At 35.4% G+C, this 17269-nt stretch overlaps 1 protein-coding gene across 6 annotated transcripts in view; it reads left to right on the top strand.

Annotated features, from left to right (window-relative positions):
• FERMT2 (FERM domain containing kindlin 2) overlaps nt 1-17269 on the top strand; it is a 90927-nt gene that overhangs the window by 33341 nt on the left and 40317 nt on the right. For all 6 annotated transcript variants that reach the window (XM_082735152.1, XM_082735147.1, XM_082735148.1 and 3 more), the window contains exon 3: nt 1145-1378. In XM_082735152.1, the coding sequence (XP_082591278.1) occupies nt 1145-1378 (234 nt within the window). The remainder of the gene's footprint in view (nt 1-1144; nt 1379-17269) is intronic.

Here is a 17269-nt window from a genome sequence, read left to right on the forward strand (position 1 = left end):
CCCTCGGATCATGACCTGAGCGGAAGGCAGACGCTTAATGACTGAGCCACCCAGGTGCCCCACCCTGCCTATTCTTTTTTTGAAATATCATATCTCCTTTTTTGGTTCTTAGTTTAATGCATACTTATCTAAAAAGTCTTCACTTTTATTGCTATTTTAAACTGAGGGTTGCTGGGGGGAGGGGGTTTGGGAGAAGGGGGTGGTATTATGGACATTGGGGAGGGTATGTGTTTTGGTGAGTGCTGTGAAGTGTGTAAACCTGGTGATTCACAGACCTGTACCCCTGGGGATAAAAATATATGTTTATAAAAAATAAAAAATTATATTAAAAAAAAAATAGCTGAAGTTGGATTTTATTTTGCAAGTTTGTTATGATCTGTTTACTGAGGTAAGCCAGATCTTGTGTTTATTCTTTTATTTGGTTTCATTTAATTTAATTGCATAAGGCTGTCAAATAGTTTAACAGGTAATAACATTTTCTTTTACACTTGTATCAGAATATGTTGGGGGAAAAGTTGGGTTGATGTAACTTGTAAGTTACTTCTCTGGAAATGTATTTGGGACAGCTTGTATATTTGGGATGTAGTGTTTTGTTTTGTTTTGTTTTGTTTCTCTTACTCGTGAACGTTTTTCTCCACACTCTTCACCTAGGATATTGGTTTTTGTTCACTTGAATTCCCCATCTTCGTCTTCACTACTCCTTGTACACCTCACAACATCTGCAGCCTTATAAACAAACCTCAGCCTTCTCACCAGCTTTATCAGAATATTGTCTTTTCCTTAAGGCTGGGCTTAGAACCCACTGACTCCACTTCGTTATTAATTTTTCCAAGTTTAGTTCCCAGGGTTTTCCCTTTGTTTTCTGAGTGACTACAGTATATTCTCTTTTCATCCTTGTGCCCTATATTGTACCTGATGATTAGTTACACTGTGTACTCTGCCTCAGCTACGTTATGTTAGCTTTCAAGGGCACAGTGTTTTCTCAGCTCTTGAGGATTTCTTTTTTTATCTATCACATAACAGACACTTCGTATTTTAATTAGTTGCTTGTATTAAATACCCAATTTAGCTTTCTTCTTAGAATTTCTCTCTAGGTAATCTTAGTGATTTTTAAGTGTTTTGTTTATTGCTTGTTTTTTAATAGATGTAAAAAAGGATTGGTCTGACCATGCTCTCTGGTGGGAAAAGAAGAGAACTTGGCTTCTTAAAACACATTGGACCTTGGATAAGTATGGCATTCAGGCAGATGCTAAGCTTCAGTTCACCCCCCAGCACAAACTGCTCCGCCTGCAGCTTCCCAACATGAAGTATGTGAAGGTGAAAGTGAATTTCTCTGATAGAGTCTTCAAAGCTGTTTCTGACATCTGTAAGACTTTTAGTAAGTATCAAATTCTTCATGAAAGTATTAGTGGTGTGATGTATATATGACTGATGATTAACAGCTTATTTCAAAGAGTAGGTTGGGGTGAGCTATGTCTGTATGTATATGTCAGTGTTTCACTTTATTCTTGAAAGTTTTTTTATTACTTTAAGATAAAGAAATATTGAGGTAAGATCGAACAGGATTCTTTCCTTACTAGAAGTGTTATGTAATACTTCATTCTGATGACTTAATTTTTATTTCTTGGGAAGGAAAAGAAAAAAGGCATTATTTTCAGGATATAGGTTTTGCAATGTTTCCTTCACATAAATCACTATTTGATTTTGGTGATTCAGGCACATAGTGTCACTTCCTTCACTGAAGGCCTGACATAGCTCCTAAGGAAATGACCATGAGTGTTATCTTCCTTAAGCAACTTGAACTTGACGTTCACCTACAACTTGAATGCTCTTGTAGTGATTCTGTTTATGCTTTCTGAAATGAAATGTGGACTACTTTTGGCTGACCTAGTTATGTCATATGACAGGAAGTATTCAACTATCAGAGAAAATGAACTATTGCCATTATCACTAGTACATAATTCTTTTATACCATAGATTTAGGGGAGATGTAGAACATTACTGTTTTGATCTAATGACTGAAATTATAGTGGTTTTTTTATGCTTAATGGGGTTTTTAGGAAAAAATAAAGTTACAGAAAAGTAGAAGGAATTATATGAAAATTACCTAATTCCTGTTAGCTTAGAATTAATAACTGATACTTTGCAAAACTTTTTTAAAGTCACAATAATAAAGTTCTTGAGTCACACTCTTATAATTTCCCTTCACAAAGCAGCCACTGTCATAAGGCAGTGTGTATATCCTTCTAGTACTTTTAAAAATACATCAGCACACACATATGTACATGCATTTCTTCATATTTGTGTGTTTAGATATCCATAAACAGTATGCTGCCATAACTCTTTGGGTATTTTTCTTTTTGCAATTTGTATTTGTATGCAGGAGTTTCTCAAGTGGTTATACAATAGTCCCCTACTTCTCTGTGAGGGATATGTTCCAAGACCCCTGGTAGATGTTGAAACCACAGATAGCACCCCTATATCTACTGTTTTTTTTTCTATACATACATATCTATGATAAAGTTTAATTTACAAATCAGATGTAATAAGGGATTAACAATAATAAACAAAATAGGTCAATTATAATAATACTATGATAAAAGTCATGTGAATGTGGTCTGTTCCTCAAAATATCCTCTTATACTGACTCAGACTTCTTTATCTTGTAATGATATGAGATGATAAAATGCCTACGGGATGAGATGAAGTGAGGTGAAGGATATAGGCACTGCTACACAGCATTAGGCTGGATGGTACATCAGAGGAAGGATCATCTGCTTCTAGATCACAATTAACTGAAACCATGGAAAATTAAATAATGGGTAAGGGGGGACTGCTGTACCAATTTACATTACGGGCAGCAACATATGAAAACTCATTGTCCCAAATCATCACTAACATTTGAATATTGTCAGTTTTTAGTGTTTACTTTTTTGAGTGAAAAAATACAGTATTTTATTTTAGCTCATAAAGGTAAGTATTTCTGTATCTCTTAGTCATTTAAGGTTTTTGTGTTTTGTTTTTTTTTTTTTTACTTACCCGTTTATATCATTTATCTGTTTCTTAAGTTCATAAACTTTATAAACAAAATTGAATAGAAAGTACAGAGAGTCCCACTAACAGTCTGTGGGTTTGGACAAAGACATGACATGTATCCATCATTATAGTATCATACAGAGCAGTTTCACTGCCCTAAAAATCTGTGGTCTTCCCTCTCCCCTACCTCCTGGCAATCACTGATCTCTTTACTGTCTCTGTAGTTTTGGCTTTTCCAGAATATTGTACAATTGGAGTCATACAGTATGTAGTCTCTTCCAATGGTTTCTTTTGCACAGTAATATGCATTTAAGTTTCTTTCATGTCTTCACATGGCTTGATAGTTCAGTTCACTTTAGCACTGAATAATATCCCATTGTCTGGATGTACCAGTTTGTTTATCCTACATAGCTGCAGAACCTACATCGCTAGTTTTTTCCAAGTTTTGCAGTAACAAGTAAAGCTACTATAAACATCTGTGTGGAGGCTTTTGTATGGGCATATGTTTTCAGTTCCTTTAGGTAAATACTAAGGAGTGTGATTGTTGAACATAGGAAAAAAATATGTTTAATTCTTTAAGAAACTGCCAAACTGTCTTCCGAAGTAGCCGTGCCATTTGGCATTCATACTGGCAGTGAATGAGAGTTCTTGCTCTGAATCCTCACCAGCATTTGATGCTGTTATGTTCTGGATTGTGGCCATTCTAATAAATGCGCTATGACATTTCATTGTTACTTTAATTTGTATTTCTTGGATCACATAGGATGTGGAGCATCTTTTCATATGGTCATTTGCTATCTGTACATCTTTTTTATGGAGGTGTCTGTTAAGGTCTTCAGTCTTTTTTTTTTTTTTTAAGTAGGCTCTAATGCACAATGTGGAGCTCAGTGTGGGGACTTGAACTTATACACTGAGATCAAGAGTCAGATGCTTAACCAACTGAGCCATCTAGGTGTCCCTTTTGGCCCATTTTGTTAACCAGGTTGTTTGTTTTCTTACTGTCAAATTTTTAGAGTTCCTAGTATAGTGTTTTGGAAAATAGTGTTATATTAGATATTCCTTTAGCAAATATTTTATTCCAGTGTCTGGCTTGTCTTTTCATTCTCTGACAATTTCTTTCAGAGAGCAGAAAGTTTTTATTTTAATGAAGTCTAGCTTATCAGTTACTTCTTTTGTGGATCACATCTTTATTGTCATATCTAAAATGCCATCACTAAACTCAAAATCATCATGATTTTTTTTTTCTGTGTTATCTGGGGGTTTTATCATTTTGTGTTTTACATTTAGGTCTGTGATCCATTTTGAGTTAATTTTTGTGAAGCTTGTAAGGCCTGGGTCTAGATTGCTTTTTTTGCATGGGTTGTGCAGTTGTTCTAGCATCATATATTTAAAAATTATCTTTTGTTATATTGCCTTTGTTCTTTTGTCAAAGATCACTTGACTGCACTTATATTGGTTTATTTCTGGGTACTACATTCTGTTCCATTGATCTGTTTGTTTTTGTTTTTGTTTTTTTTCCAGTAGCACCCTGTCTTGATTTTGATAGCTTATATAAGTCTTGAGGTCATGTATCATCAGTCCTTCAACTTTGATTTTCTCCTTCAGTATGATTTTTGCTATTCTGGGTCTTTTGCCTTTCCATATAAACCTTAGAATCAGTTTGTTGGTATCCATAAAATAACTTGCTGGGATTTTGATTACATTGAATCTGTAGATTAAATTGAGAAGAACCGATATCTTTAAGAATATTGAATTTTCATATACTTGAATGTGGAACATCTCTGCATTTATTTTTTTATTCTTCACAGTTTTATAGTTTTCCTCATTAAGATCTTATACATATTTGTTAGATTTATATTTAAGTATTTCTTTTTATGTGTTAATGGAAGCAGTATTGTGTATTATATTTCAAATTCCACTTGTTCATTGCTGGAATATTGGAAAGTAATATACTTTTATAAATTTACTATGTATCCTGCAACCTTCCTATAATTATTTGTTAGGGGAGTTTTTGTTGATTCTTCTGAATTTTTTGTAGGAATGATGAGTATATTTGTGAATGAAGACCATCTTCTTCCTTCCCAATCTATATACTTTTTTTTTTTCTTTTCTTGTCTTACTGCATTAGCTAGTAGTTGGAGTAAGATTTTGAATAGTCGTGGTAAGAGAGGACATCCTTGTGTTGTTCTTGATCTTAGTGGGAAAGCTTCAAGTTTATCATTGTTAAGTATGTCCTTTGCTAAAGGGTTTTGTAGGGTTTTTGGTGGGGGTGTTTGTAAGTATTTTTTACCAAGCTGAGAATGCTTGCTAGCTTACTGAGTTTTTTTTTTTTTTTTAAAGATTTTATTTATTTTTTTGAAAGACAGAGATCGCAAGTAGGCAGAGAGGCAGGCAGAGAGAGAGAGAGAGAGAGAGAGAGGGAAGCAGGCTTCCTGCGGAGCAGGGAGCCCGATGCGGGGCTCGTTCCCAGGACCCTGAGATCATGACCCGAGCCGAAGGCAGCAGCCCAAACCACTGAGCCACCCAGGCGCCCCAGCTTACTGAGTTCTTAATCATGAACTTGAAATTGGATTTTGTCATGCTTTATTTATATCTTTTGATGTGATCATGTGAGTTTTCTTTAGTCTTTTTTGTTTAGTCTTTTGATGAGATGGATTATGTTGATTTTTGGATCTTGAACCACCCTTGTATAGTTGTCATAAATCTCACTTGGTCACAGTGTGTGATTCTTTTTATGCATTGTTGAAGTCTATTTGCTAATACTTTGAAGATTTTGCATAATATTGGTCTGTAGTTTTTTTTATAAAGGTTTTGATTTTGGTATTAGAGTAATGCTGGCTTCATGGAATGAATTAGGAAGTATTCCCTCCACTTTATCTTCCAAAAGAGATTTTAGAGAATTAATATAATTTCTTCCTTAAGTGTTTGTTAGATAGGAAAAAAGCTCCTTGACATGGGTCCTGACCCATGTGTGTTTTATGTGTTTTGGTTATACCACATAAAACACAAGCAAATATAAATAAGTAGGATTGTATCAAACCAAGAAACTTCTGCACAGCAAAGGAAGAGTCAGGAGAATGAAAATCTCTGGATAAGGAAAAATACTTACAAATCCTGTAACCGAGAAGGGGTAAATATCTAAAATATAGAAAGACCTCATACAATTTAGTAGAAAAAACAAACAAACAAAAATCCAATTAAAAATGGGTAAAGGACCTGAATAGACATTTTCCCAAAGAAGATATACAAATAGTCAACAGATACATGAAAAAGTGTTCAATATCACTAATCATTAGAGAAATACAAACCAAAACCACAGTGTCACCTCATACCTGTTAGAATGGCTGTTGTCAAAAAGACAGATAAATACTGGCACGGATATGGAGAAAAAGGAACCCAGCCACAATGGAAACCGAATAGAAATTCCTCAGAAAATTAAAAATAGAACTACCATACAACCCAGCAATTCTACTTTTGGAATATAACTGAAGGAAATGAAACCACTGTTGTGAAGAGATATCTGCATCCCCGTGTTCATCGCAGCATTATTTGCAATGGCCAAGACAAGGAAAAGTGTAAGTATCCACTGACGGATGAATGGATAAAAAAGTTGTGATACACACACACAGATATTATTCAACCATAAAAAAGAAGGAAATCCTGCTATTTGTGACAACACTATGGACCTTGAAGGCATTATGCTAAATGAAGAAAAGTCTGAGAAAAATACTGTATAATCTTGGTTATATGTGGAACCCAAAACAAAAACAAAAAAGCTAAAAGATAATTTTTGTGGTTACCAGAGGCAGAAGATGGAGAGTGGGGGGGAATTGGATGAAAGTGGTCAAAGGTACACACACTTCCGTTGTAAGATAAGTAAGTACTGGGAATGTGATGAATGTCATGAAGACTATAGTTAATGCTGGTATGGCATCTTGGAAAGTTAAGAGTTCTAGTCACAAAGATATTGTGTGTGCGCATGTGTGTGTTTACTTATATTAAAGAGTGGTTGTTACCTTACTGTGGTGGTTACTTCACAGTGTACATAAGTCAAGTTACTATGCTATATATCTTAATTGTATAAAGGTATCTCAGTATCTCAATAGAACCAGAAAGGTGTTTGGTAGAATTCACCAGTAAACCAGTCTGGCCCTAGTGCTTTCTGTTTTGCAAGGTTATTAATTATTGATTCAATTTCATTAATAGACAGAGGTCTCTTCAGATTATTTCTTATGTGAGTTTTGGCAGATTGGCTTTCAAGTGTTTTATTTAGTAAAAATTATATTGGCTTTCTTTTAAAATTTAACTTAAGAAAATACTTTTATGTAATGATTAAGTGAGGTTTTTAGTTATACTTCCTCTTTATTTTTTTTTTTGAAAAAACCACTTTTGGCTAGGCACAAGTACTTTAAGCTCTTTGATGTAACATGTGTTTGGAGGTGTAGGCTCTACATTTGTAGAGCCTTATTAAGAAGAAATGAAAATTCTCCCAAAGTTTAACTGATAATTACATAGAGGCACTATGCTGCCATTTCATATCATCAGTACATAAACAATTTGAGTCTTGACCAATACTAATTCGTTCATACTTTTCCTTTCTGTTCTAACAAAGTTCTCTATTTGCTAGGGATAGTAGTAGTGGATAGTAGTAGACCATAGTAGTGGAACAGAACTCTAACTCAAATTCAGTTGTGTTTAAAAACATTTTTTTAAAAATTTGAGTAATTTCATTTTGGTAGCCTAATTTATACATAGAGATTCTAATGCAAGGGCTTGTTTTAGGAGTAATGATGATTACTTTTTCTATAATGACAAAGGTGAAAAAGAAATGAAGAATTGCTTAAAACTTCCAGCAGCATTTTCTAGTTTTAGCTGTTCCAGTGGATGTAGAGTAGTAAGTGCTGGTGACTTTAATTTGTATTATGCTAAAGACCAGTGATGTTGAGGATCTTTTTACATGATTACTCATACGTATTTTTTTGGTAAAGTATCTGTTTAAATCCTTTGCCTCCCTTTTTAAAAGAAAAAATTTATGTTGTTGTCATCTTACTGAACTGTAAGCACTTTTTAAGATATTCTGGATATAGAAAATTTATTGGATTTATGTTTTGCAAGTACTTTTTCACTGTGGTTTATTTTTTAATTTTTAAGTTGTTTTGAACATAAATTTTAATTTTGATGAAGAAAGACAAGTTTATGATCTCTTTTATGATTTTTATTCATAGACATAAAAATCATTAACAAAATTTTAAATCGGGCCTAGTAATAAAAGATTAACACATCATTGTCAAGTGATGCTTATCCCCAAACAGGAAACTTTCTGTGTGCATGTGGAAAGAATGTATATTATCATTGGGTGGCGATGCTTTATAAAATGACAGGCAAAGTTGGTTGAAAAACAAAGGGATGTTACAGTCTTCATCTGTAATAGTTGGTTTGTTCTTGCTCCTTTCACATCTGTCAGTTTTATCAAAGTAGTATTAGTAGGGGTGCCTGGATGGCTCAGTGGGTTGAGCCTCTGCCTTCAGCACAGGTCTTGATCTCAGGGTCCTGGGATCGAGCCCCACATCGGGCTCTCTGCTCAGCAGGGAGCCTGCTTTCCCCCCTCTTTCTCTGCCTCCCTCTCTGCCTACTTGTGATCTCTGTCAAATAAATAAATAAAATATTTAAAAACAAAAACAAAAAACAAATGGAAAAAGGTATTAGTATACGCACACATTTAAAATTGTTTTGTCTTCTTTATGAATATTCTCTGTTAACAATGAAATGACCTGTATTTCTGATAATATTCGCTTTGAAATATACCTTGTCTGTATTTAAAAGTGCTGCAGCTATCTTATGGTTGGTATTAGTATTTTTTATTATCCTGTTTCTTTTAATTTATGGCTTTAAATTAGGTTTCTTGTAAACAACGTATAGCTAGAACTTGCTTTTTCCATTTATTCTGACAATCCCTGCCCTTTTATAAACTCTTTAGGCCATTTATATTTAATGTGATTATCACTGTGGTTAGGTTTAAGTCTGCCATGTGTATTTGTTTTACTTACAGTATTTTATTTTTAAATTTCTACATGTTTTATTTTTTTGTTTTGTTTTGATGGACAGGGGTTTGTTAAAGTTATATTTATTTCTACCCATGACTTAAGTAGATTTTACTGCCTTTTTTTTTTTTTTGCCTTTTAATATTCTAGAATTTATAGTATATGACTAACAACCACAACAAATGCTCAAATAGTATAGCATTACATGTACAAAGTATAATCTTTCAGTAATAAGTTCTATATCCCCTTTCCTTTCCTTTTTGGTACTATCATATATTTTACTTCCACATATTGTGAAAGTCACCATATATTGTTCTTTTCCTGTGAAGCAATAATTGTCTTTTCAAAGTAGTAGAAAGTAAGGAAATTTTTTAAAAGATTTTATTTGACAGAATGTGTGCATGTGCAAACAGAAGGGGAGGGGCAGAGAAAGAGGGAAAGAATCTCAGATTGACTCCATGCTGAGTGCAGAGCCTGACTTGAGGCTCAGTCTCATGACCTGAGCCAAAACCAAGAGTTGGATGTGTGCCCCAGAAAAGTGGTCTTTTTAATTGCTCACACATTTACCATTTTTTAATGGTCTTTGAGAATACTTTTCATTTGGTATACTTTTTCTTCTATCTGAAAAACTTTATATAACCCAATTATAGTTCAGGTCTGCTGGTGATACTTTTCACCTTTTCTTTGTCTACAGAAGTCTCGATTTTTGTCTTTATTTTTATAAGATATTGCAGCTGGGTAAAAAATCCTAAATTTGTTCCCCTCCAGTAATTTTCATATGTCTTTCTGTTGTCTTCTGGTTCATGTAATTTCTGAGAAGTCTTTTATTATTATTTTATTTTTTCTTCTGTGTGCTTTCTCTGTTAGTCTTTCAGGAATTTATTCTTACTCAGTTTTTTTTGTTTGTTTGTTTGTTTTGTTTTGTTTAGCAATTTAATTTTATGGTCCTGGCATAGTTTTCTTTAGGTTTGTTTTATTCTAGGTTCATTGCATTTCATCAAACTTGGATAGTTTAATGTTTCTTTCTTTCTTTCCTTTTTTTTTTTTTGTAGGCGCCATATCCAATTGGAGCCTGACATGGTGCTTGAACTCACGACGCTGAGATCAAGAGTTGGATGCTTAACAGACTTAGCCACCCAGGGTGCCCCAAACGTGGATAGTTTATCAGTTCTTCAAATAATTTTTAGTGTCCGTTCTCACAACTCCCATCCTTTGTTTCCCATCCTCTAGTTTCATGTATTTTAGGGTGATTATTATTGTTTATTCCTTTTTTCCGAGTCTTCATTCTCTGTATTTTCATTTTGGATAGTGCCCATTTTTATCTTCATGTTCACTGATACCTTGCTAATCTGCTGTCAACCTCATCCAGTGTAGTTTTCATTTCATATGTATTTTCATGACCAGAAGTTTGATTTTGGCCTTAAAAAAAATCTAGAAATCGGGGCGCCTGGGTGGCTCAGTGGGTTAAGCGGCTGCCTTCGGCTCGGGTCATGATCTCAGGGTCCTGGGATCAAGTCCCGCATCGGGCTCTCTGCTCAGCAGGGAGCCTGCTTCCCTGTCTCTTTCTCTGCCTGCCTCTCCATCTACTTGTGATTTCTCTCTGTCAAATAAAAAAAAAAAAATCTTAAAAAAAATCTAGAAATCTTTCATTTTTCTCATTATGTTTATGCTTTCCTCTATTATATAGAATATATTTCTGATAGCTGTTTTAATACCTTTGATTACTGATTCTATCATCATAGATAGTTACTTTAGATACATAGATAGTTACTTTATTTTTTCCCCTAAATGTTGGTAACAGGTTGTATTTTCCTGCCTCTTTTATATCTGGTAATGTTTGATCAAATGCCAAAATTGTATATTTTGGTGGCTGGGTATCTTTTTGTATTCCTTTTAAGTAGTGTTGGCTTGCTTTCTTTTTTGAGAGGGGGAGTCAATAGTTAAACTACTGGGGCGCCTGGGTGGCTCAGTGATTTAGGCCTCTTCCTTTGACTCAGGTCATGGTTTCAGGGTCCTAGGAGCGAGCCCTGTGTTGGGCTCTCTGCTCAGCTGGGAGCCTGCCTCCCCCTCTCTCTCCCTACCTCTCTGCCTACTTGTGATCTCTCTCTGTCAAATAAATAAATAAAATCTTTTTTTAAAAAAAGTTAAATTACTTGGAATCATTTGGGCCCTTTTGATACTTTTAACCTTATTTAGGGTAGGTCCAGAGCCACCATTAGCTCTGGACCTCTTCTGAGGATTCTTTTCAATACCCTGTGTTTCAGGAGGCCTTTCCCCCATATAAATACACAGATCAGTATTCAGACAGACTTCAGTGGGTAACAGCAACTCTTCAGTGTTCTCTCCCTGGTTTTCCCTTTTCTTTAGTATTCTGACTCACAAATTATGTGTCTTGGCCTCCCTGAATTCCTGGCTCTGTGTGCCCCTTCCCTGCCCTGAATTACTGCTAAGGAGCGAGCTGGTGTACTGCAAGGACTCATCCTGGTTTTGTTTTGTGTTGTTTTGTTTTTTCTCTTCTGTCCTGTGCTCCTTGTTGTCTAATGTCTGAAAAGTGATTTTAAAGCAGGAGGGTAAATAAAGTTCCTTTTACTCCCATTTTATTTGAGACCTTTCATTTTTTTATTTTCTTCCAGCATTATACCTCTCTAGAAAGCCATCATTTGCTCATTGTATTTAATAACAGTTTCCTCCCACAGAAATTTTAAGTATGTTCAGAACTGAGCTAATGCTATTCCTTCTGAAATCTCTGTACTTCTCCACACTGACCCTCAGAAGTCTCCACAGTAGTAAAAAACACCACTATCCCAGATAAACATACCAGAAACTTGGGCGTCATTCATCCTTAGCACCACTGTCTTTCTCACCTACTCATCTCATCTCATCACCTAGAAGTGTTATTTTGGCTCTTGGACAGATCTTAAATCTTTGCACATCTTTCTGTATCTGCCATCCCCACTACTGTAATAGACCACATCACTACCATCTCTCCCCTAGACTGTTCAGCAGCTTCTTCTATTCATCTTATTCCTTAAATACATACTTCATAGAGTAAGCACCAAGATTTTGAATTTTTTAAAAATCAGAGCAGCAGATGCAGAGTTAAAAGGGCTTATGACAGGGGCACCTGGGTGGCTTAGTTGGTTGAGCATCTAACTTCTTTGGCTCAGGTCAAGATCTCGGGATCCCAGGATCAAGCCCTGCGGTGGGGGTGGGGAGGTCCATGCTCAGCAGGAGTCTGCTTGTCCCTCTCCCCTTCCTCCACCCCCACTTGTGCATGCTCTCTCTCAAATAAAATCTTTCTTTTTTGGTTGTTTTTTTTTTTTTTTAAGGTTTTATTTATTTACCTGACAGAGAGCACAAGCAGGGGAAGCAGCAGAGGGAGAGAGAAAAGCAGGCTCCCTGCTGAACAGGATGCACAATCTGGGGCTCGATCCCCAGTCTTAGATCATGACCACAGCCAAAGGCAAATGCTTAACTGAGCCACCCAGGTGTCCCTCAGATAAATAAAATCTTTTAAAAAGAGGGGGTGGTGCCTGAGTGGCTCAGTTGGTTAAATGCCCACCTCTTGATTTTGGCCATGATCTCAGGGTTGTGGAATCGAGCCCTGCATCGGGCTCCATGTTCAGTGGGGAATCTGCTTGAGATTCTCTCTCTCCTACCTCTGCCCCTCTCCTCCCACCTTGCTCTCGTGTACTCTCTCTGTTAAATAAACAGATCTTTAAAAAGGGAGTGCAGCTTATGACATAGGGTGTGGGGGGAGTTAAATAGATGATGGGCATCAAGGAGGGCACTTGTGACGAGCACTGGGTGTTGTATGTAAGTGATGAATCTCTAAATTCTACACCTGAAACTATTACACCTCATGTTAAGTAACTGGAATTTAAAACTTGAAAAAAAGAGGGACCTAAAACATTAAAAAACCACTTTTCTGCCCTCTTTCTCCCCAGCTCTTAATCACATTAGTTCCATTTCCCACTATTTTGTTTGACTTTTATTTCCAGAATTCCAAATAATGTACTTTTATTTATTATTTATTAGTTTTAGATATGTGCTCATTGCTTTTTACCCAAATGTTTCTTTTCCCTCTTCTTATAATTATTAAAATATTTGACTAAATAATTATTGTTTACATTATTTCAATAAAGTTAATCTTTTTACTTGGTGAACCAAGATTTATACTTTATCATCTCATATGCATAATTGTTTATCATTTACTTAGTTTTCAACCTATATTCAGTGCTGATTCTTCTGCATTCTCTGTAGTAATCTCCTCCCTGCCCCCTTTTTTTATTCCTAGACAGTCTGAAGCCCCTCCATCCTCCTGCTCCAGTCTGAAGTGGATGCTTTCTAGGCTAAGCTGTATAGTTGTAGCTCCAGGGGAGCCCTTCATTATTGTCCAAGCAAAATATCTTCTCCTGTCTCCTATTTGATCCTTGCATTTTCCAGTATTGATTTGCTCACTTATTTTGGTGGACTAGATCCTTCATCAGCATAGTAGGAAAAAGGTGAATGAGATAGAAATTTTTGAGGTGTTACCATTTTGTCCTTTGATAGAATTGTTGGGTTGAAAATTATTTTTCCTCAAAATTGGGAAGTCATTGTTACATAGCGTTTTTGCTTCCAGCATTGCTATGAATAGTCCTGATAGTGTTGTGGTTTTTTTTACTTTTTTTAAGATTTTATTTATTTGACGAAGACATAGGGAACCAAGCAGAGGGAGTGGGGGAGGGAGAAGCAGGCCTCCTGCTGAGCAGAGAGCCTGGTGTGGGGTTCAATCCCAGGACTCTGGGATCAGGACCCAAGCCAAAGGCAGAGGCTCAATGACTGAGCCACCCAGGCGCCCCCTGATAGTGTTGTTAATTTTGTTTTCATCCTTTTGTAGGCTGCTTTTTTCCTTTGAAAATTAGTTTCAGGATCTTTTCTTTTCCCTACCATGTTGAAATTTCATGGTAATATGCCCTAATTCTTCCCTTCTGTTTTCTCTGTTCTATCCATAACTAGTAATTAGATGTTGTGGTTGGATTGGTCCTTTTACCTGACTTAATGTCTCCATTGGATTTTTTTATTGTGGTTATCAAATTTAAATTTCCATCGTTCTGTATTTTTATCTGGAGGTTTGTTACCCAAGTATTGATGCATACATTTGATATTTGTGGATTTTATATACATTCAAACCTCAATCAAAAAGAAAAAAAGAAATTGAAGAAAAAGGACCCTTCTTTCTCTCTCTCTTTAATACATACATAAATTCTTCAAAAAGGGGGATTGGAGGGGAGTGCCTAGGTGGTTCAGCCAGTTAGGCATCTGCCTTTGGTTCAGATCATGATCCCAGGGTCCTGGGATTGAGTCTCATGGCGGATTCCCTGCTCAACAGAGAGCCTGCTTCTCCCTCTGCCCCTCCCCCTGCTCATTCTCTCTCTCCTTCTCAAATAAATAAAATCTTAAAAAAAAAAAAAAAAACCCTCTCTCCCCATTGTTAATATCCAAGATCTTTTTTTTATTATTATTATTATAGTTGATACAATATTACATTAGTTTCAGGTGTACAACTTAGAGATATAACAAGTTTATACATCATGTTGTGATCACCACAAGAGTAGCTACCATATGTTACCATACATGCTATTTCATTATCATTGACTATATTTCTACACTGCCTTTTATTCCCACGATTTAGTATTCATCCACATAACTGGAAGCCTGTATCTCCTACTCCTTTTCACCCGTTTTGTCCATCCCCCCCAAACCCGTCACCTCCAGCAACCATCAGTTCTTTGTATTTATAGATCGGATTCTGCCTTTTGTTAATTCTTTTTTTTTTGTCTTTCTCAGTCTCATTTCACTGAGCATAGTACCCTCTAGGTCCATCCATGTTATTGCAAATAGAAGATTTCTTCCTTTTTATGGCTGCATAACATTTGTATATGTGTGCACCCGTGCACACTCCACATTTCCTATCCATTCATCTATCACTGGAAACCGATTGCTTCCATATCTTGGCTATTGTAAATAATGCTCCTAATAAACAGTGGTGCATGTATCTTTTTGAATTTATGTTTTCATTTTCTTTGGGTAAGTACCCAGTAGTGGAATTACTGGATCATATGGTAGTTCTGTTATTTTTTAAGGAAACGCCATACTGATTTCTGTAGTGGGTGTACTGATTTACATTCCGACCAAAAGTACACGAGGATTCCTTGTTCTCCACAGCCTTGCTAACACTTGTTATTTGTCTTTTTGAATTTAGCTGTTCTGACCAGGTGTTAGGTGGTATCTCACTGTGATTTTGATTTTCATTTCCCTGAAATTAGTGGTATTGAGCATCTTTCCATGTGTCTTTGGCTATCTGAATTTTGGGAAAATATCTGTTAGGGTTCTCTGCCCATTTTTTAATTGGATTGTTTTTTGATGTTGAGTTGTATGAGTTCTTTATATATATTGGATATTAACCCCTTATTGGATATATCATTTGCAAATATCTTCTTCCATTCTGTAGGTGGCCTTTTGTTGATGGTTTTCTTTGCTATGCAGTTTCTTTTTATTATGGTATAGTCTTAGTTTATTTTTGCTTTTGTCTCCCTTGCCTCGGGAGACATAGAAAAATGTTGCTATGGTCACTGTTAGAGAATGCCTGTGATCTCTTCTAGAGTTTTTATGGTTTCAGGTCTTATGTTTAAGTCTTTAATCCATTTTGAGTTCATTTTGTATACGGTGTTAGAAAGTAATCCAGTTTCATTATTTTTTTCATGTAGCTGTCCAGTTTTCCTGGCCCATTTATTGAAGGGACTGTCTTTTCCATATACATTTATTTTTGTTTATATTTTTTTGCTTCCATTGTCAAAATTAATTGACCATATAAGCATGGGTTTATTTCTGAGCTCTATTTGTTCCATTAATCAGTGCATCTATTTTTATGCCAATGCCTCTATTTTTATGCCATTTTTATGCTATCTTTATGTTTTGATTACTAGAGCTTTATAATAGTATATTTTGAACTGAGGAATTGTGATTCCTTTAGCTTTGTTTTCCTTTCTCAAGATTGCTTTGGCTATTCAGGGTCTTTTGTAGTTAAATAAAAATTTTAGTATTATTTGTCCCATTTTTGTGGAAATGATGTTGGTATTTTGATAGAGATTGCATAAAATCCGTAGTTTGCTTTGGGTAGTATGGGCATTTTAGCAGTATAACTTCTAATCCATGAGCATGGAATATCTTTCCATTTGTTTGTGTCTTCAGTTTCTTTCATCTGTTTTATAGTACAGGTCTTTTTCCTCATAAGTTTATTCTTGGGTATTTTGTTCTTTTTGGTGCAATTATAAGCAGAGTTTTCTTAATAACTGTCCATTGTTTCTCTTTCTGTTACTTTGTTAAACTTTTTCTTTACCAATATGGATGCCTCTTATTTGTGATTGTTGTTTCTGGTACTTGCAGTACTATGTTGAATATCTTGTTCCTGATCTTAGAAGCAAAGCTCTCAGTTTTTTACCACTGAGTATACTATTAGTTATGGGTTTTTCATAGTTGGCCTTTATTATGTTGGGGTATGTTCTGTCTACACCCACTTTTTTGAGAATCTTTCAGGAATCGGTGTTGAATTTTATCAAATGTTTTTTCTGCCTCAATTGAAATGATTATGTAACTTTTATCCTTCATTTTGTTGATAAGGTGTATCGTGTTGATTTGTGAATGTTGAACCATCCTTGCATCCCAGAATAAATCCCACTTGATTGTGGTGAATGATGTTTTTAATGTATTGTTGAAAGTGATTTACTAAGATTTTCTTCAGGATTTTTGCATCCATTCATCAGAGATGTTAGTTTGTAGTTTTCTTCTTTTTGTTGTATCTTTTTCTGGTTTTTGTAGCTGGATAATGCTGGTCTCATGATACATGTTTGGAACCTTTCCTTTCTCTGTTTTTTTGGAATACTTTGAGGAAAATAGGTGTGAACTCTAAATATAGAATTCACTCATGAATCCATCTGGTCCTGGACTTTGGTAAGTTTTTGATTACCTATTTAGTTATGAGTAGTCTGCTCAGATTTTCTATTCCTGATTCAGTTTTAGAAGATAATGTTTTTCTAGAAATTTGCTTTTTTCTAGGTTGTTCAGTTTGTTGATATATCATTTTTCATAGTATTCTCTTGAATCCTTTATTTCCGTGAGGTCAGTTTTTACTTCTCTTTCGTTTCTGA

The sequence above is a fragment of the Mustela nivalis genome (assembly GCF_964662115.1).
Source record: "Mustela nivalis genome assembly, chromosome: 6".
NCBI lineage: Eukaryota > Metazoa > Chordata > Mammalia > Carnivora > Mustelidae > Mustela > Mustela nivalis.